The sequence below is a fragment of the Antechinus flavipes genome, chromosome 6 (genome assembly GCF_016432865.1).
Source record: "Antechinus flavipes isolate AdamAnt ecotype Samford, QLD, Australia chromosome 6, AdamAnt_v2, whole genome shotgun sequence".
Taxonomy (NCBI): domain Eukaryota; kingdom Metazoa; phylum Chordata; class Mammalia; order Dasyuromorphia; family Dasyuridae; genus Antechinus; species Antechinus flavipes.
The window spans coordinates 25,862,851-25,883,460 of record NC_067403.1 but is presented as its reverse complement, the minus strand read 5'-3'; the positions used below and the strand labels follow the sequence as shown (position 1 = coordinate 25,883,460).

The 20,610-nt window shown below is 35.9% G+C and overlaps 1 protein-coding gene across 1 annotated transcript in view; it reads left to right on the top strand.

The window, feature by feature from the left end:
* ARAP2 (ArfGAP with RhoGAP domain, ankyrin repeat and PH domain 2) overlaps positions 1–20,610 on the top strand; it is a 220,798-nt gene that overhangs the window by 32,991 nt on the left and 167,197 nt on the right. Inside the window, exons 5-8 of the mRNA XM_051967002.1 lie at positions 6,030–6,085; positions 8,908–8,984; positions 14,673–14,764; positions 17,888–18,241. Of these exons, the coding sequence (XP_051822962.1) occupies positions 6,030–6,085; positions 8,908–8,984; positions 14,673–14,764; positions 17,888–18,241 (579 nt within the window). The remainder of the gene's footprint in view (positions 1–6,029; positions 6,086–8,907; positions 8,985–14,672; positions 14,765–17,887; positions 18,242–20,610) is intronic.

The window sequence follows — 20,610 nt, the reverse complement described above, 5'->3', positions numbered from 1 at the left end:
AGCAGTTTTGAGGATTTTTTTTTCCTTTTCTTTTGCTTGTTTATACTCAGGAAGAGCTTGTTTGTCACTATTCCCAGAACATGACTGTGCTGAGACTTCATGTTACCTATGAATTATAGATTTCAAATTCTTGATCTAATACTCATTGCTTTTGTTCTAGGTCAGATGGCTTTGGGGCACCTGCTGGATTCATGTGTGTGTGGGGTTATATACTTGGGGCACTAATGTTGAGGTCCCTGTTGAAGTCAGGATTACAGCTTGTGATTTTCTCTTGAAATTGGGTTGTGAACTGTCCCCATGATGAGAGAAGAAGAGACTTTTGCTGACACGTACTGTCGTGTTTTGTGGTATCTGTAATTTATTTTCTGTAGTGTGACAGTTGTGATTGGAGATAATAGATCACTGAGAAAATATTGGGGGGGAGGGGGATTTCAAAATGTTTAATTTAGACATCAGTGACTAAAAATATTTTGATGAGATTTATTATCCTGGTAAGTGATTTTATCGATTGGCTCTCAATTTTTTCCCCCTAAGTGCTGTATACTTGGCACTTTGATAGGAACTAGGGATTACAAAATAAAAGGTAGTCTAATGGAGCTTATAACCTATTAACCCTTGTCATGAAGGTGATACTGTGATGGGCAAGTGAATTGGATTGAAATACAAAAATCACCTGCCTCAGTTTCCCCTCCAAAGCCATTTGGGCTCAATGACCAGACTGGAGATGGCTCCAATGCAGTGGGAGAACTTGCCCCATGCAGTGCCCAATCGGTGGTTAAGACTAGGTAAGAAATGAGGCAGAGAATGGACTCTTTCAGCTGGGAAACAATCTGGGAGGGAGGACTGGATCCTCAGAGTTTTTGGCCAAAACAGAAACAATTGCGATTTACATTCACTCTGAGCCAATCAGGGCTCAAACCATGGACCTTGGCCTGGGTCATTGGCCAATCAATGAGAGCCAGAGTAATTTGAGTTTAAGGCATGGTCCTAGCCCATAAACCCCAAGATATCTTGCAAGATTTCAGTGATTGAAATTTGTATTCCTTTGGGCATAACCCCCAGAAGTAAGGGCATCTTTATAGGAACGTGCTGAAACCCTATGAATGAAGCTGCAGTTGATACAGCTGGTAGCCCTGCTGTAGTTAAGGCTGGAATATGTTCATTAATTTGCCTTTGTTGTTTAGTTTTTTCAGTCATGCCCAACAATTTGTAACACTATTGCGGGTTTTCTTGGCAGAGATATTAGAGTGCTTTTCCATTTTTTTTTCCAGCTCATTTTACAGATGAGGAAACTGAGGCAGACAAAATTAAGTGACTTGCCCAGGATCACACAGCTAGGAAGTGTCTGGACCCTGATTTGAACTCAGGATGATAAATCTTCCATACTCAAAGCCTTTTACTTTATTCACTGAGCCATTTAGTTGTTTTATGTATTAATTTATATCTTGTATATTTTCATTTTATAATTTTATTATATATATTTAAATATATTTTATTACATTTTATTCTACAAATACCATATATACATTACCCAAATATTTTGTTTACTGGCTGCAATATACTCTTTACGCCTTATACAAATTAGTAAAGTGACTAGTATTGCCACAATAGAAATCGGAGATTTGTAGAATGTTAAGGCTGGGAGGGATTAGAAATAATCTAATCCAATTTCTCCATTTCCCAGATGAAGTGATTTAGGTTTAGCTAAGGATCTATAGATGCTAGTTAGTACTATAGCCCTGACAAGAAGCAAAGTCTTAAGTTTTACTGCGATACAGTTCCCTTTCCATTTGAAAAAGTTTCGCGTTATCAGTATTCCCCAAGTTAGAGTTAAACAGGTTCCCACCATATCCCAAGTATGAAATCAGAAATGTTATGCTCCCACTTAATCTCATCACGCACCAGAATGCCCCATTCATTGGCCAGGTAAGAGTTTATTGTATTATTTTGGTACTCCATTCCTTCCATGATTCTGCGACCTCTTCTTTATGGCTGTATTCCTGCCGTATTGTCCATTCCAGTCACTGTTTCTACTTTTCGGTGGTATTCTTATCCCAGTCTTTTTGTGGTTTCCCCACAGAGTATTCCCAGGGCTCCAGAGGGCTGGGCTTTTTTTTTTTTTTTTTTTCATTGTCGATTTCCTGGACTCTTTTAAACAAACTAATTTGTCCTTGGTGGATAGGGATAATTTTGTCTTTGCTGTTTTTATTATCTCTAATTTATGCCTTCATTTATTGCTATAGCAAGCCTTTCTTGAATGTTGTCAGAATACATAGGAGGGAGCATATTTACCTCTATTAGTGCTGGAGAAGCTTCTCATTTCTACCTCTCTCTTTAAAAATGATCACTGGAAGGTGGATGGTCACACTGTTCCAACTGGGCCAGGGATAGGCCATCCCTGTTCTCAAGGGGTCTGTAAATCTTACCTCCGGGCTAATAATCCTGGAGCCCATCAGCCCCACTTTCCCCACGATGTTTTATGCTTTGTGAAATTCTCCACTCTGGGCTTTTCAGCCCCCGTCACCCCCCTAAGAAGCTGTTCAGTACCTACCCTTAATATCATTGAACCTATCCCAATCAAAAGGAGCCCCAGAGGCAAATTTAGAACTATAAAGTAGGCCAGGAACAGGGTGTTAATTGGATGGCATTAAATAGTTATAGGGCTTATCAGCATAGGTATTTTTGTGTAAGGGAAAGAATACTGGATTTGGATTCTGGGGACCGGGTTTGGAATTCTGCCACTAGCTATTTAACCTTGGAAAAAAATACTTTAATCTTTCTTGGCATATCTCTTTAAGTGCTTTTCCTTAGTTTTAGTATCCCTAAGATGAGGGTAATACTGGGGCTCCCTACTTCTGAGAGTTGTTTGTGAGAATTAAGTGGGATAAAGGGGATAAAAAGCTTTGTAAAACTGTAAAATGTTATTAAATATTAGCCATCATCATTAACTTTAAAGGTCCCACTACGGTATTGGGGAAATCAAGGGAGAGTGGAGAAATGCCTTCTGAGAACTGCCTTTACAATGAAGTGTTTCTAGGTCTTCTGGTTAAGAGCATAGTTTCTTTCTCATGGATCTGTTCTTTGGGTAAATAACTAACTTCCTGTCAGAATCTATTTATTTTATAACACAACTGGGACAGTCTAGTGGATTCCAAGTCCTTCAACTAGTTTAACTCTCTCTTTCCAATTCCATAAATAACAGAATTCTAAAAATTTACCATGAAGAGCCTTTTGTTTTCCAATTGACAAATCTTAAAATTTTTTGGGAAAAATAGCACTGGGAGGGGAGGGGATTGCAGCACAAATAAATACTGCTATTGTTGGGAAATCTATTTTGTGTGTGGTTGAATGGTACTGTGATTTCTTTGGTATATCAGCCTCCCAGTGGGGATTCTTCCTGGGCACTCAGATCAGAAGCTGATCCCTAATTTATGGAACACTGAGGAGTTACGTGACCTGGACAGGGTTACACAGCCAGTATATGACAGGAAGTATTTGAAATCAGATCCCTGGAGTCTGAGATTGGCTCTGTATTTCTAAGTCTCAGCGTTCACTTAAATATGATACATTTTTACGTATTTGAATTTTCAGGCAATTTTTGAAGTATGTATTTAGGTTCTAGAGACCATGAGCCTTGACAGTCTATTAATGAGCTCAGGTACGTTTATTTATGTAAGTGTGTCAAAAACTCAGGAGTACACAGATACCATTAGAGTCACTTGCTTGGAATCGATGGTAAAATCTAGGGTAATCTGAAGACCTGAGTGTGGAAGTCGTTTTCCCACAGGTGAGAGCTAAGTGGGACTGCAGTAGCCAGGCTGCCAAAATTAAGGAACTTTAAACCAACCAATGTACAAAAGAAATATTGTTCCTTCCCTCGAGGGGCACATAACTTAGATGAAAAAATGCCCCTGCCCCCTCCACACATACCCCACAGTAGAATAGTTCTACATGGCAATGTAGCATGAATTAAAAACCAAGAAAGGCCACGTGTGAGTGCTATGGGAGCTTGGAATAGGGAGTAAGAGAGCAAGTAGTCTAGAACAATGATTACTTATAGTTCAGGTAGGAGACTAACTAAAGAGGTAGAGGAGGATGTGGCTGGTATGATTATAGGAAATATAAGAGGCCTTACAAAGCATTGAAGAGAGGCATTGGAAATTACCTGAAGAGTTTGGGAGAACTGATCAAAGGTAATTCATAATCATTAAAAAGTTCACATTTTTTAATGAGATAAAGCTGAAAGATATCACTGACATATTGGATGATATTGTTGGGTTCCTAATATATATATATAATTTAATAATAATAATAATAAATATATATACATATATATATATTAGGATCCCAACAATATCATCCAACATGTATTATATATGATATTATATATATGTAAGTATATATATAATAAAAGATCATTGGCCTTATATAATAAGATGAAGTTAAACAGGGATAAAAAAAAAAGTCTGATAACAATTGTTGAATTCATAGCTGCAAGATTGGGGGAGCCTTAAATATGTAGTGTTTTATATAAAAAAAAATTTATATAAAAAAAAACCTGGCAGGTTTAAGTGCAGTGCAGCCTGGATACTAATCAAGTAGAGTGAGATCTCAGCTACGCCAGCTTGTGTGATCTTAGGCTGCTTTAAGGCATGTATAATTTCTAGCAATAAGTAGGTGATAGCTGCCAGTTTATTTGACATTTATCCACACGCGTATTGTGGTCCCCCTTCCTAACCGTGTTCTGGATATGGTCTGCTCTGGTCACAGTGACCAGCCTGGAGTCTGTATCTTTGCACGTGTAAGAATGAATTGAGGGAACGGGGGAAAGGACAGGGCACATGGACAGGATGAATTCGATTTCCTCGCCCCCAGGTCAGCAGTAGGAAGGATGTGTGGAGGTTGCGAAGAGGCAGACTTAGACTGACCTGAGAAAACAGAACGTGGCTCCACAATCTAAGTGGTGCTCATGAGGCACTGGGCTTCCCCCAGGTAGAGGCTGATTACGTGGCATTGGAGATGCTTTTTGTAGGTTTTACCTTGGACTGGATGACCAGGGAGACTCCTTTTAACTCTAAAATTATGTGGTTCCCTAATTTATAGTAAGTAGGGGAGAATGCCAGCCAGCCAGTTAGTGAAAGGATTGAATTAGTGAACATTTTTCTAGGCACGTAGTTTGAAATACTCTTATGTGCTAACAAAGTCGTAGCCCTCCAAGGCCGCCTTGATTTTAGAGGGAGTAGAAGAAAATGACAGTGTAATTAGCATATAGTTTATATTAAATGTTAAGGAGCAATTACATCATATGCCCTAGAACTGATTAGGGGGTTCTCTCTGCAGTTCTAGATTGAGTAATTCATTTAACTTATATGAAGCACACCAGTTTCCTCACCCGTAAAATGAACTTAATAATATTCATCTTATCTACCTGAGAGTGTTGTAAGGATCCACTGAGTTAACGCATAAATGATTACTTTGTAAATTCTAAGCCTCTATTCCAGTTCCAGGCCTTTAATGACAGTTGCATATTGCTAATGAGTTTACAAAATTTATAATAAGGGATTTCCCGGTGTCTACCAAAGCATTTTTTAAAAAATGTTTTTCAATAAATGGTATGAGTCAGTTTCATTAGTAGGATCGGAAGTTTTACTATATGGTTTCTCAAAAAACCATTGTTTCTCCAAAAAAATTAATTTGAGCTGATTTACTGGTGTTGAAAATAATTCTCATAATCGAATGTGTGTGTGAACTTGGGTGAGTAATTTAATTAGTAATTTAATCTCATTGTTTTTCAATTTCCTTGTCTTTAATCATTCATTATTTTTAAGATACCTTTCCAGTTCTACAATTCTACATAGTATGTTAAGCATGTTGTGACATAAGGTAAAAAAATAAAAACTCTAGAAAATGTGTAGTGTTAATTTCAGATGTTTGCCTTTGCCACTGTAATTGCCATTCCCAAGTGAATATAAAACGAATCACTGGCTGTCCTGGAATTGATTTTAACCGACTCTCTCCTTTGTTTGAAGCTATGCCCGAGAGAGGAGAATTGGGAACTCCAATGGAAAGACATTCACCATGCAAAGTGAGTTAATTCTTTTAAATCAAGAGTCACTGATTTTGTTTCCCCCAAACCCTTTTTCACCAATTGTTTTAAATGCAAGTTGAATCTGAATGTTCAAGCCACCTGTTTCATGAGCAAGCGGAAAGGGAAATGACATAACTAATTGTCTGTTTGTACTACATGCTCGGGCACTTTTAAAGCGAGTGAATAAAACACAGCAAAGCCTGCCTGGAACCTTGAACAGTGAATACATGTTTATAGAGAAAACTTGGGTCATTCTCCAGCCACAAATGAAAGCATTTTGCTGGATTAGTGCTGCTGCTGGCAGTTTGCCTGTGCATGGTAAACAGGAAATACTTGAGAGGGATGTCCCAGCAAATTGTTCTTTGACCAAAAACCTTTCTTCCTTCATGCTCAAAGTTCAGATGCCTTTTTTCCTTAATAAAAGATGGCAATACCTTAAGATCACATACCACTTTGGGGAGTGGAAGGGGAAAGGAGGGACAAAATCACCCATGTCAGGAAACTAAAAAGATACTGGCTGTAGCTTTTTCTAACAGCCTTTCTCTGGGAAACTTGAATATTTAATGTATAGGAAGATCAGATCTAAAAATACATTGGGGTCTGAATAATCAGATGTGTAATAGTGAGTTTTGTCAGTGAACATTTCACGTTTCTGCTTTGGCAGATCTTTCCACTGAAGTTTTACTCCAGTGCCTTATTATGGTAGGGTCTGACCTCCTTGTAATGGAGTGCAAATGCTGGCAGATTGTTATCAGGTGGAAGGAAGGGCTTTGAGTAGAGGATCCTATGGAGCGTCTGTCATCATAGGGCCAACTGAATTGTTAGAGGCTCTTCAGCAGGTTGGTCACAAAGTCAGCTTTTTCTGGGATCTTCTCTGTTTCTATTATGTAGGGCTTTATAGAGGGAATGGCCAGGAGGTTGAATAAAGGGCAGAAAAAATAGGGAACCTAATTAAGATGGTATGGGAGGTTCCCTATTTTTTAGGGTTAGGAGCATCGAGTACAGAATCCTTGAATCTTAAAATGAATAAGTACTAACTTCCTGACCTAGCTGAGCAGTGACTTTTATTTAAAAAAAAACAAAAAAACAACTTATGTCTCTATTGATGCCATTTGGTTAGAAGTCAAAATACCCAATATAGGTGAATCAAAGAAACATTCTTCATTGATTTATTATTGTTGGGGTTGAATATGGTTATAGGAAACCCCTAGATTACTAGGGAATGAGGTTAATTTTCAAAGGGATGACTCAGAATTGTCATTATGAGTCTAAGTTATTGATACATAGTTTTGGGAAGAAAATAACGATTATTTACCCATTTCTAATCATTTAGAATTCTATACATGTAAATTTTATTTCCTTGCAGGCAAATCTCCTGATAGATATTGATGATACGGCTTAACTTTTACAGAAAGAGGAAATTAGGAAGGGAGAATTTATTTAGCCGAAGTTTGCAGAAATTTCCCTTGCTGACTTGAACACAATTTTAAAAGGTTCACTCACATGTGAACGAACCCAAGCCACCCAAAGTAATTGGGACAAGATGATTTTGGTTAATCAAAAGCTTAGCTAATATAGAAGAAGCATCAAGTAGAGACAGTAGTTGAAACAATAGTTTTTCTAGAAGTTTGTAGGTTACAAAATTATTAGGATAAGTGACCATGAATATAATCTTGGCCCATCTGTCTTAAAATTTGAAAGTTTGATTATGAAAATACTGCTTTCTTATGGTCATAACTTTTTTTACTCCTAAAGCTTTGAAGAGACTACAATTTTCTTCTGCTTCCCAAAGATTGACCTGAAATCATTGAAATATTAGCTTACTTGAGAAAAAATAAAGTTGCCCTCTGGGCAGAATTGGGACACTTGTTACAGCTGAAAAGAGCAAACATTAAATATTTACTGAATTACTACCATTTTCTTATTTTTTTTAAATTTTATTTTCTAATGAACAAAAATCAGTTTGTTTTTTTCTTTTCTACTCCACTCTCCCCATTGAGGAAAAAGATTTTTTAAAAAATAAATATACATAGTAAAACAAACAAATTCCCATATGTCTCATTCTGCGTTGGATCTAGTTCCTACTACTTTCAGGGCATGATGCCAACTCTATGAGAGGAAGCTAAGGCAGTTTTTATCCACACATAGTGTAGTGTAATTGTAAATCGCTAATTTTCTGTAAATCCACACAGAAAAAAAAATGCTAAGTGCATTGAAATTCTATCATTTGACCATAACAACCCTGTGAGATATGATGTTAGTATTCACAATCGACAAAATGTGGAAACTGAGGCAAATGGTATTTTTTGGCAAGAGTGATGGGAGCAAACGTGCAGAAAGTGAGGAAGGGATGTTCCTCTCTTTGGGGTGGAACAAGCAGAGAACAATTTGGGAATGCAAAATGTATCCAACAGCCTTTAATGGTGATTCACTGCTTAGCAGGTCTGTAATTTTATTGGTATAATTGCCTTCAATGTGAGCAAAGATCTCATTAAGCAGTTATGGTCATTGAGCAATGGTGACAAAAGCTCCCCATCCTGTGGGCATCTCCCACCTTGAAAGCCTGACTGGGCTTTGAAAGATACACATGCGCTCAGTTTCCAGCTCCAACTCTCACCTTACATGGCCAACCCTTTGAGAACCAAGGGCCAATTTCATACCATGATGAAAAATTGGAGAAGGTCATTGGTAAAAGTCATTTTTATTTTTGGGGGGTGGAGTAAAATAATTTTTAACTCGAAAATAAATTAGCCCTGCTATTATTGTGAAAGTACTTCAATTAAAAAAAAATCTCTTTACCCTTTTATTCTCTCCTCAAGAGTCACTTGAAGAAAAATCATCCTTGATCTTTCCACATGGGGATACTTTTTTTTTAAAGAGTACAGAAAACTCCAAGGTGAGTCTGTTTAATGTAAATATCTTTTTCTGTATGTATTTTCACCCTCCTTTTCTATGTCTGTGCTGCTAGAAATATGTGTCTGCAAAGTGAAAAATAAGGCATTTTAAAATATTTATTCATATTAAATATTAATGTTATTTATTAAAAATAAGCATTTTTAATATTTATTTTCAGTGAGTTATTGAAGCAAGGAACATTTTACCTTCCTCAGATGACAGTAAAGAGTCTATCATGAAAGGCCTTTCATTTCCTTTTTTATATTCATTATTCATGCACCACAATTATTTTAGTATTTCAGAAAGTATGTCAATGCATTGCAGGCTTTTCTGTATAGTACTCACTTATGAATTAAGTTATTTAATTTCAAATTAATGATTACATAGTCTATTTGTAACTATTTTAAGATCTAAATTATTCAGATTTTCTTGCATTGCTTTGACTGTTGAAATGAGATCAAGTGAGAGAAGCATTGTGCATCAAGATGCCTAGTGCTATATAAATGTTAATTTTTAAGTTCTTGTTACGTCTTTTTTTTTTGCACACTTGTTCTTTAATACTTGTGGAAGATAAGGGGTGTTTTTTTTAAAAAATAAATTGAATATGTTATACATATCTTTTCTAAGATATTAGGGGCAGATAGCAAGAATTGTTTAAATGATATTTGCAGATTACTTATGGGTTTTATTTATGCTAGTCATTGTAATCTCTATCATTGTTATGGGCCAGAACTCTTATACTTGAAACAAGGATTCTTACAAGGTATTAACTCAGAGGAATTGATAAGACAATGGTTATCTAGTTTAGCGTGGTGATTAATAGTTTTCTAGTTCAGTATATGTACTTAGTACTTAATATAGTTCTACAAGATTCATACCTGTGATAATGTAATTAGAATATGCATATAAGCTCTGACACACTCAGCTAGAGACATTCCATCTTCATCAGCCTCCTGGTGGCTGGACTGTCCTCTACTCCCCCAAGGAGATCAAGGCCCATCTGAAAGGCTCTAAAAAAGCTGCCCAGCCCCAGGCAAGGAAACTAGACTGAGAAGGAGATAATAAAGGATTTGGACTTTAACACTTGGCTACTCTTGTGGTGATTACTCTGCTGAAACAAAGGCTGCTCCAAGATCTCTGAGAACATTGCATATCACCAAGATATGCCTAAGTGTATTAGGTGTACATAAGTTCTATTTATTTTTTTACCCTTGTCTTCCTCTTCTAAAGAGGAAGCATGAGAGTTTGGGAGACCTCGGAGATCTATATATATTATTGCTAGTATAACTTACACATATTGGCTGTGTGAGCCTGGGCAGGTCCCTTAACCATGAAGTGTTAAGATTATAAGTCATAGAGAAAGCTTCGTTCTGAGTGGATAGAGAGAATTTTCTTACATGGGAATTTTCCATACCAGTGAAATCACAGATCTGGGCCCTGACTCAATTCTGTAGTAACAGAGTGCCATGAATATAGCAGATATTTATTAAAATGAGTTGATTGGCTCATTGAGAAATGAAATCTTAGTATCTAAGATGGAATTCATTTCCATGTATTTATATGAATTTAGAATAAAAGCTAATTTGTAGTTTTCATGAAAACATTAAGTGATATAAAATACTTTGAAAATTCACCTAACATTTTAATTCCTCTTAGATAGTTTTTGAGGATTGGTCAACTGAATGTCATTAAAAATAAATTTTTTTTCCCTCAAACTTAAAGGCAAAATCTAAGAATAGTTTTCATTATCGATATTTATGTCTTGTCAGATATAAGTTAGATGAAATCAAAAGATAAATTTCCTTATTTTTAAGGTTGAGTCATTATGCAAATATCTTTTGATACCCTAAGGCAATATAACCTATCTACTAGGGTAGATAAAGATTAATTAAATAAAACATGTCCAAATACTAAGCACCACTGGTGCTTGATGATTTTGTTTAGGATTTTTTTGGAGATATTGCTAAGATTTTTATTTCCTTTTTAAGTCTCTTGGCTAGGGACTTGCAATATTTTCCCATGTATATAAATAGTCCTTGGGGCTCTTCACTTTGGAACTCATTATTAGTGAATATTATGGATCTTTCAGAAATAATTTACAAGTAATTCCAAATAAGTTAGATAATAATAGCTTTAGGATTGTATTTAAGTGCTTATACCTGAGAAAATAAAAGGCAACCATTTTTGACTATTTACATCAAGTAACCGGATATAATGAACATACATATGCCAATCTCCAAAGGCTTTGGACTGTGTTTGAGAACGGCACACAGTGAAATATGTAATTCCACAATATGGAGAAAAATATCAATAATGTCACATTTAAGGTAATCTGTTAGTAAGGTATTAAAGTTTTAAGGAAAAATTGATGGCTTTTTGGTGGCAGTAGTTTACATAAGTAACTCAGGCTAACTGTTCTGGTATTGAATAAATGAATTAAAACATATTTATTACATGAATGCTATTTGCAAAGAACTTGCTAGCCTCTGGAAATACATATACAAAAGTGAGATAATCCTGCCTTTAAGAGCCTTGTAATCTTATGGATGAGCTTGACAGGAGAGTACGCTATGTGCCGGACGTTGTGCTAAGTGCTTTGGGGTTTCTTAGTGTTTTGGATTAATGTCAGCAAGGATTCAAGTTTGGGTTAACCTGAAGGTGGTCATGGTGTTGATAAACTGTTACAAACATCTTTTTCTAGCTCTTGAAATTGGAAATGGCTATCCACGGTATTCCACCTAGAAGCAGCTGTTTTCAACAAAACATTCTAGAACAGTATGGTCGATGGAATGCCATCACAAAGAATACCAATCGTTTGATTTCCTTTAGATAGCAAAATTTGGTTTCTTTTGATACTATCATCTTTTTCTAAATGATCCTTGTTTGATTCTCAAAAATATATAATATTCTTTGTCAGAGAATGAGGGAAGAAAAATGGCTTACAAAATGTATTTTAATTAAGGAAGATTCTTTTTCTCATCACCTTAAGCTAGTAAAATGAAAGAGCAGTTTTAGAAAGAGTGATATTTATTGAGAGAGGAGAATAAAGTATGTTATACTATCAACAAACGACTTGTAAAGAAGATTACTTAGTTCTAAAAGAACTTATCAGGAATAGAATGGGATGCTGGTTTCTTATTGGAAAAAGGTGTGAGACACTCAGATCATTCAACAGATAACAAAAGACAGGAGATGCACTCAGTCATAACAAGAAGGATGGAATTGACCACACCTGATTTGATTCCGCTGAGTGGACTACTTTGATCACATTTTCCAGAGCCTTGCAGACCAGAATGATTTCCTTCATGGCTGCTTTGTACTTGAGCACATCAGGAAGTATTTTCTTATGTCTAAAGCCAATTGAGACTTAAGGATGATCTCGGTACCTTTTAAGGTAAAATTAATCTAACTCTGGTAGACATAGTGCTTAGGATATTCCTACCATAAGTGCTTTGAGAGAATTCTCCTGGTTAGATGACCACAACTTAGGTAGAATGGGAATTATCATTTCTGTGTGCGTCTGGTTAAATAGAATCTGAGGATCCTTAAAACTATTTCTCATATTTTATTTAGCATTTGATGATTGCTACTCATTTTTAATGCAGCCTTTTTTTTTTTTTAAAGTGATAGGCTAGTATAAAAAAAGTGAGAAGATAAAATCAGGGATGAAATCTGCTAAAAATTAATTGCCTTCAGATTTTTCACATTATGAAATTTTTATGAAAGTTAGGGGAATTTTATTAAAAAGTACAACCTTTGGGGAAATACTTGTTTACATAAATGTTCACTTAAGCACACTAACTTTCCAGTTTCTTATCTCCCATGATAGATTCTTTCTCTTCATCTCAGCCACACACCCAGGGCTAGTCATAGACATGACCTCTCAGTCCCCAGAAGTTGTTCTGCTTCTGCAATTTAGAAAGCTGACAACACTTCTTTCCGGGTATAACCTTTAAATATTCTCCCTCAGTTCAGTAACCTCTGGTTCTTCCATGCTGAAATATTTTCCAGGCTATCACATTTTATGTCTTTAGATTTTTTCCTTCCTGATCTCTAACCTTTAATTAACTAGATAAACTCCATGTAATACTTTTAACTCCCTTGCTTTCTTTGCCTAACTTTAACCCTGGATTATTTTCAATGTCCACTTGTGCTGACTGAATATGCTGGAACTTTATGGTATTCTTCTCCTGATCACACAACCTCATCATGTTATTTCCCATCACTGTTGATAAGTCATGGTCTTCTCCTTTCCAAGCCAAAGCCAGTCTCCTCTATGTGTAACCTTGATCCCCATCCCCTCCCATGTTCCCCTGTATATTGTCCCCATAATCATACCCGTTTCTTTTCTCCTACATCACTATAGACTTAAACATACTCCTCTCCCTGCCAGAAAAACCATCCATAAGCAATATTCTATGTTATTCTGCCCTTTGCCAGCCAAAGTCCTAAAAGAGAAAGAGTGTCTCTATTTTCTTTCCTTTTACTTCCCAACCATTTGTTGCTCCCAGATTCATCACTTGCTTGAAACGGGCTTACCAAAGTCACCGGTCGTCCCTTAGTCATCAACTCGAATGCCTTTTTCTCAAACCTTCTCATTGTGGAACTCTAGCATTCGCCATGGTGGACCATCCATCCCTCCTTGGATTTTTTTTCTTTTCCCACCTTTATCATTACTCTCTCTCAGTCTGATTTGCTGGACCATTACCCATATCACATTCATCAGTGTGTGCAGGGCTGGATCCTGAGACTGCTTCTTTGCAGATACTTTTTTTTTTTTTCCCTGAGGCAATTGGGGTTAAGTGACTTGCTCAGGGTCACACAGCTAGGACTTAAAATGTTTGAGACCAGATTTGAACTCAGGTCCTCCTGACTTCAGAGCTGGTGCTCTATCCACTGCACCACCTAGCTGCCCCATACATACTCTCTTCATGATCATCTAAGCTCGCCTTTGTCTGCTGGTGGTTCCAAGATTTGTACACTCACCCAAGTTCTCCCTCCCGCGAACCTGTCCTGACTCATCCGAAGCCTACCAAACACGTTAGGCCGGATCACCCGGGAGCATCTCAGCTCAGGCCTGTCCAAAGCAAGCTCAGCATCCTTCTCCCTGGGGCACGCCTCTTCCACCCCTGGGCTTCTGCCAAGGGCTCTGCCATTTTTGCGGTCCATATGTGTCTCTCCCACCTGCCCTCAAAAACAAGTTGATAACAGGAATGATATACTGTGGTCTTTGCATTTCTAGCTTCTGGGACAATTTATTTTTCTTTCTCCCTCCTTCCCTTCCTTCCTTTTTTATTTATATTTTTTCCCAATTACTTCCAAAAACAATTTTTAAAAGTTGTATTCTATAATTTTTTCAGTTCTAAATTTCCTCTTTTCCTTTTCCCCTCCTTGAGAAAGCTACCATTTTGATATAGATTATACATATGTGGTCATGCAAAACATATTTTCATATTACCCTGGTACAATCTGACTCATATTTGGCACTTCATAAATGCTTGATTGATCGATTGATAGTATAAGTAATTTGATGTTAAAGTCAATAGGCAAGTATAAGTGGGACTTGAAAACCATATATGATAGTGTAACTATACCCCTATTTAATATTGAACACCTTAAAAACAACAACAACAACAACAACAACAACAACAAAAAAAAACTTTTACTTTTGTCTGTGTGTGTCTTACAGAAGAAATCCTTGAAGAATGAATTTTGGACTATTGAAGAAAAACTTAAAAAGGAAGCGGGTCCTGAAAGGATTTCATTTTTTGGACAATCAAGGTACTCAGTCAGCGCTGAACAGAATCCTTTATTTTATTTATTTATTTATTTTATTATAGCTTTTTATTGACAAAACATATACATGGGTATTTTTTCAACATTGACCCTTGCAAAAACTTCTGTTCTAACTTTTCCCCTTCTTCCCCCCCACCCTCTTCCCTAGATGGCAGGTAGACCAATACATGTTAAATGTTAAAGTATATGTTAAATACAATATAATGTGTACATATTTATACAGTTAGCTTGTTGCACAAGAAAAATTGGATTTAGAAAGAAGGTAAAAATAACCTGGGAAGAAATACAAAAACGCAAGCAAACAACAACAGAAAGAGTGCAAATGCTATGTTGTGGTCCACACTCAATTCCCAGTGTTCTTAAGCTGGGTGTAGCCGGTTCTGTTCATCACTGATCAATTGGAACTAATTTGGATCCTCTCATTATTGAAGAGGGCCACGTCCATCAGAATTGATTATTGTGTAGTCTTGTTGTTGCCATGTATAATGATGTCCTGGTCCTGCCATTTCACTCAGCATCAGTTCATGAAAACCTCTCCAAGTTTCTCTGAAATCATCCTGCTGGTCTTTTCTTACAGAACAATAATATTCCATAACATTCATATACCATAATTTATCCAGCCATTTTCCAATTGGTGGGCATCCACTCAGTTGCTAGTTTCTAGCCACTACAAAGAGGGCTGCCACAAACATTTTGGCACATGTGGGTCCCTCTCCCTTCTTTAATACCTCTTTGGGATATAAGCCCAGTAGTAACACTGCTGGATCAAAGGGTATCCTTTATTTTTTTAAAAAAGTGAAATAACTCTGATAGGATGTTTAAAACTTCATTGTTTCATTTAGATTACTGTTGGGTCAAAGGAAAACAGCCAGATTTGAATTCCTGGGATTGTATCTTTCACATCTAAATTACCAAATACCATAAGGATTTTTGTGGGATGACTTATTATAGTTTCCATCTTGGAAAATTGCTGTACTTGTGAAGGGAAATGTTGTGAACTCTAGCTTTTGTGACAATGATGGTGCATTATAATTGGGAACTTCATTTTCAGTATACACATGGTGTAGTGAAAAGAGAGCCAGGTCAGGATTTGAGAGGTTGTAGTCCCATTATGGCTATGTGGCTTCTCTTTTGGGCCCCAGATTTCCTATCTTTCAGGTGAGGACAGTAATACATGCAATACCTATGGGGAGGTTAGATTGGATGCCTCTGAGATTTTATAATTAATAAAGTCAACAAAATCCAAAATGGGGGCTACAGTTCTCCCTGAATTTGGTCACTTTATCATGCTTATCTAGATTTTAATTTTTGTCTTGAATTATTGAGCTTGATTTTTCACTGAAACTCGATACAGCAGATAATAGTTGTGAAAGGCTTGATGGAGGTGCAAAAACAATTCTAAATATAGTCATTCTCGGTGTGAATATATGCCACAAAACGGTAAAGTTCCTCTTCTGTTGGTGGGACATTGGGCAATTTGTTCAGTATCTCAGAACTCTTGGTTCTGATATTCTGAACTCTAGGGAACATATTGTAGCCGTAAGTTACAGAGAAAGCACCTACCTGCACTAGTAAAGGAAATTTTCTCATCTGGGAGATCCCTCTACCTGTGAAACCACAAGTTTAATCTCTAATCCTAACATAATCTTGGGTTTATGTATATCATTTCCCTTAAAGAGCTCTATGGCTTTTTACTCATTATTTTACTTTATATGGTAACAAATGTGGTGAAAAATCTTTATTTCTAATTGTTAAATAAGAAAATTGAAACAGTGACACAGTGACTGCTCTAGTCAGTAATATAGTCAATGGGGGGAATGTAGGACTGGGACATCTGGTGGTCATAACACATGCCATGTGCTTTCTATCACGTGTTGGAGTAGCTCATAATTAATTATTAATTATATATACACACACACATACACACACATATGTAATTTATATTAATAATAATATATTATATTTCTAAAATACTTTTTAGTTACAAAAGCATTTAACATGTATTTCTATTAATTGTCTAGCAGTTTTGCATTAAATTGTCCAAATACTCTGCAAAATTGCTGGTGATGATTTACTTATTTTAATTCCCTTAATAAAATTAGAGTATATCTCCTAAATACATGAAAGAAACATTCATTGCACTGCATTTTCATAGAGAAATGTGTATTGTGGAGAGGTTTGATCAGTTTAACACTCATTTATTGATTTTCTACTCTGTAGTGAAATAGATGTTCTATCTTGGGAAGAGAACCGGTACTTGGAGTCAGAACTTATGGGTCTTCGTGGTTGATGTCCTTTTTCTAGCACTTGCTGCATGACTGTCACAAATTGGAGTCTGTTTTCTCATTTGTAGAATAAAGATGAAAGCTGCTACAGCTAATTTACTGGGTTGTCATGAGTATTGAATGAGACAAAATTATAAATCATTTTCTAATGGTGAAATGTTATGTAAAAATAAGATATTAAGGGACTCAACATAGAATAGTAGGAAAAAGCATTGGAATCAATATAAATCGAACTCTATGACATGGAATTGTTTTTAATTACATAACTCTGGATAAATCACAAACTTTAATGGCTTCTGTTTCCCTGTCTGTAAAATAGTCTAAAATCATTTCCAATCCCTCTGTTTTTGTCCGCTTGAATTTTTGATTTCCTTCACAGGTTAATTTTACATTATTTCAAAGTCCAGTTCTTCTTGTGCAGCAAAATAACTGTATGGACATGTATACATATATTGTATTTAATACATACTTTAACATATTTAACATGTATTGGCCAACCTGCCATCTGGGAGAGGGAGTGGGGGAAGGAGGGGAAAAATTGGAACAAAAGATTTTGCAGTTGTTAATGCTGAAAAATTACCCATGCATATATCTTGTAAATAAAAAGCTATTAAAATTAATTTAAAATATAGTGTTAAAATAAAATACTCACATTATCAATCTTTCTCTGACGTTTCTGCAAACTTTAAGTACTATACAGTTGTTATATTGTCATATATCATGTTATTAATTTTTTTTATATGTTATTAATTTTACAAGGTGATTGTTACTTTCTAATGACCTAGTACTTTCCCACCATCGCCGCCCCCCCCTTTTCATTTAGCATCTATGATAACAGAATAAAAGCCTGTGAAGAAAAAGTAGAAGATATTTGGATTCCTCGAGAAGACAAGGCTGCTGCTCCGTTAGATTCGGCTTCGGAGTCAGAATATTCCACAGTGGAAGAATGTTTTAATAGTTTAAGAAGAGGAAGTTCCAGGGCATCCAAGTCCAGGGCTCAGAAAGGGAGTTTGGACTCAGCCACTAACAGGCACAGTTATCCCCAAAGTTCCATCAGTAGTGGGCTTACTGATCAAGCATCTTCGACCTCCAACTCCATATCACCTTACGCGTGCTATTATGGATCATCAGCAAAAAAGGTCAAATCGGGATGGTTGGATAAGCAGTCTCCTCAAGGGTATGTATTTAATATTTCTTGTATCGAAGTGACATTTCCATATAGAATGGTATTCATTTCTTCATAAAGTTATAGAGATCATTTCTTTGTGGAAATTTATTTTGATGAGGAAATTAGAATATTAAACACTTCTTTATATTTTAGAATTATTGAACTTGGCTGTAAATGCTGAATTTTTCCCCCCTGATATTTATTGACTATTTTGTTCATACTTACTCATTTACTCTTGGGATGGGAAGGAATTATATAATATTGAGACCTTTTTTATTTTTAATGTAGATTAGTCCTATGGCCAAAGAAAATTAACTTCTTTTGAAAATTGTCATTGTAAGTTGACTTAATCTATCCAACACTGGCTTCCAAAGTATTTCTGAGTAAATTGATTTCTATTCCACATAAAGATTAATTTCTAATACTGAAAATCATTTCTGTAAGAAAAGATATTTAAAGCACAATTAGTACTTGGGATATTAATGTAAGAAGTTTTCTTAGACTATTCCTCTCATGTCTTTGTTACTTAATTAGGCTACACCCATGTCTAACTAGTTTAGTGACTTTTTTGAGTGTGTGACTGGTCTAGACTGTCGCCTTTTTTGTGTTAGAATATTTCTTGTTCTTTTAAATTATTTTATTTATTTCATTTATAGTGAGTCTCATGTACTGACAAATGAAATAATTTATATGAATAGGAAATATAGGGCTTGAAATTTGAAAGATTGAAATTAAAAAAGTTATTGTTAGTTGTGAAATGTCTTACCTTTTAAGATAGTCTGTTTCCTGACTCTACATATATTATATATAAAAATCTCCAAGTACAGATTAGAAAACCATCAATCAGTGGTCTTGTTGAGGATGCTGTGTGAGGTAGAAAGCTTAGTTAGCTAAATGGTGTCTGAAGTCGCTGTTACTCTCAAAATCCCATACTGATATTTTCATCAATATCTTTTTTTTTCCCCTGGGGAAAAGGAGCCTATGTAAAACATTATGTGATTTACTTAATGGCATATTTAAAGTGATAAAAATCAAATAATATTTAGGGTTTTTTGTTGTTGTTGTTGTTGTTGTTGTTGTTGTTGTTGTTGTTGCTTTTAATTGGTTTCTGAATAATTGGTGATAAGAGGTTATTGTATTTGCAAATAATAACTTATATACTCTTCAGCAAAATCATTTTAAATTAAATTATGCTATTGCTAAATATGTAAATTTGTGAACATTATTTTGCAAGACATTAATAAAGTGAAGCAGTGCACTTTCTAACCCCAAATTATTTCTTTTTGCTATTAGCATGTAGTATTTAGTAATGTTCTAGAGGTCTTTTGTAACATTGAAAACATTCCCCAAAGAACTGACTCAGGTGCATATTCCATTTCTACTGTGACCTCCTGTTTGAAAAGTCTTTACTTTAAGGCAGCTAGTTGGTGAAGTGGATAGAGCACCAGCTCCGAAGTCAGGAGGACCCAAATTCAAATGTGACCTGAGACACTTAACACTTCCTTACTCTGTGACCCTGAGCAAGTCACTTAATCCCAATTGCCTCAGCCAAAAAAAAAAAAGAAGAAAGTCTTTACTTAGACTTAATAATGGATTGCATATCCACCATCTGAAGACCGATCTAGCTAAATTTGGAGAGGTTCCTCACTTGGCTCTACGTTGATGGAAAATTCAATTATAGCAACTTTTAAAGGTCATCTCGTAATTGATGGTGGTGGTTGTGACCTGACCTAGTGGAAAGACTACCCACAATGATGAAGTCACAGACCATTGAAATACTGCAGTAATCTTGTAGCCAGTCTTGAGCTGAAGTCACACGTCCTAATTCTTAAAACACCCAAATCATTTCAAGTGAGTGGAAAAACCTGCAGAAAACATAACGAGGTTAAATAGCGAGACTTTGTTGTATTAAATTCAACAAATATTGATAGTGCCCCCAAACTCAGTGTGTTCATACATCTTTTTTGTTCCTTCAGTTTATCTCTAGTATACCTTCAAAAGAAGACAGTGAAAATGGGAGGAGAGGGGAAGAAATGATTGCTAGTGAGGATATTAACTATTGCCTTGACTTTATTTCTTCATTAGCTATGTAATATTTTATTCTTTGAGTGTTTTCTTTTTGAATTTTCTTTTTACCATAGTTTGAGAGTGATGGAGGAGTTGTAAATGAGCCCTACATAGCTTCTCCATTTGTGAAGATAATAGAATCCAGAGCTTTTGAGTGATTTTCTTGCCAAAATGTAATTTTGATATAGATTGTAGAATATTCATCCTGGAAGAGATTTTAGGGGTCTGGTAGTCCAAGTTCTCATTTGACAATTGAGAAAACCAAAGCTTTAAGAGGGCAGCTAAAACAGCTCCCTGTTGGAGCTAGAATT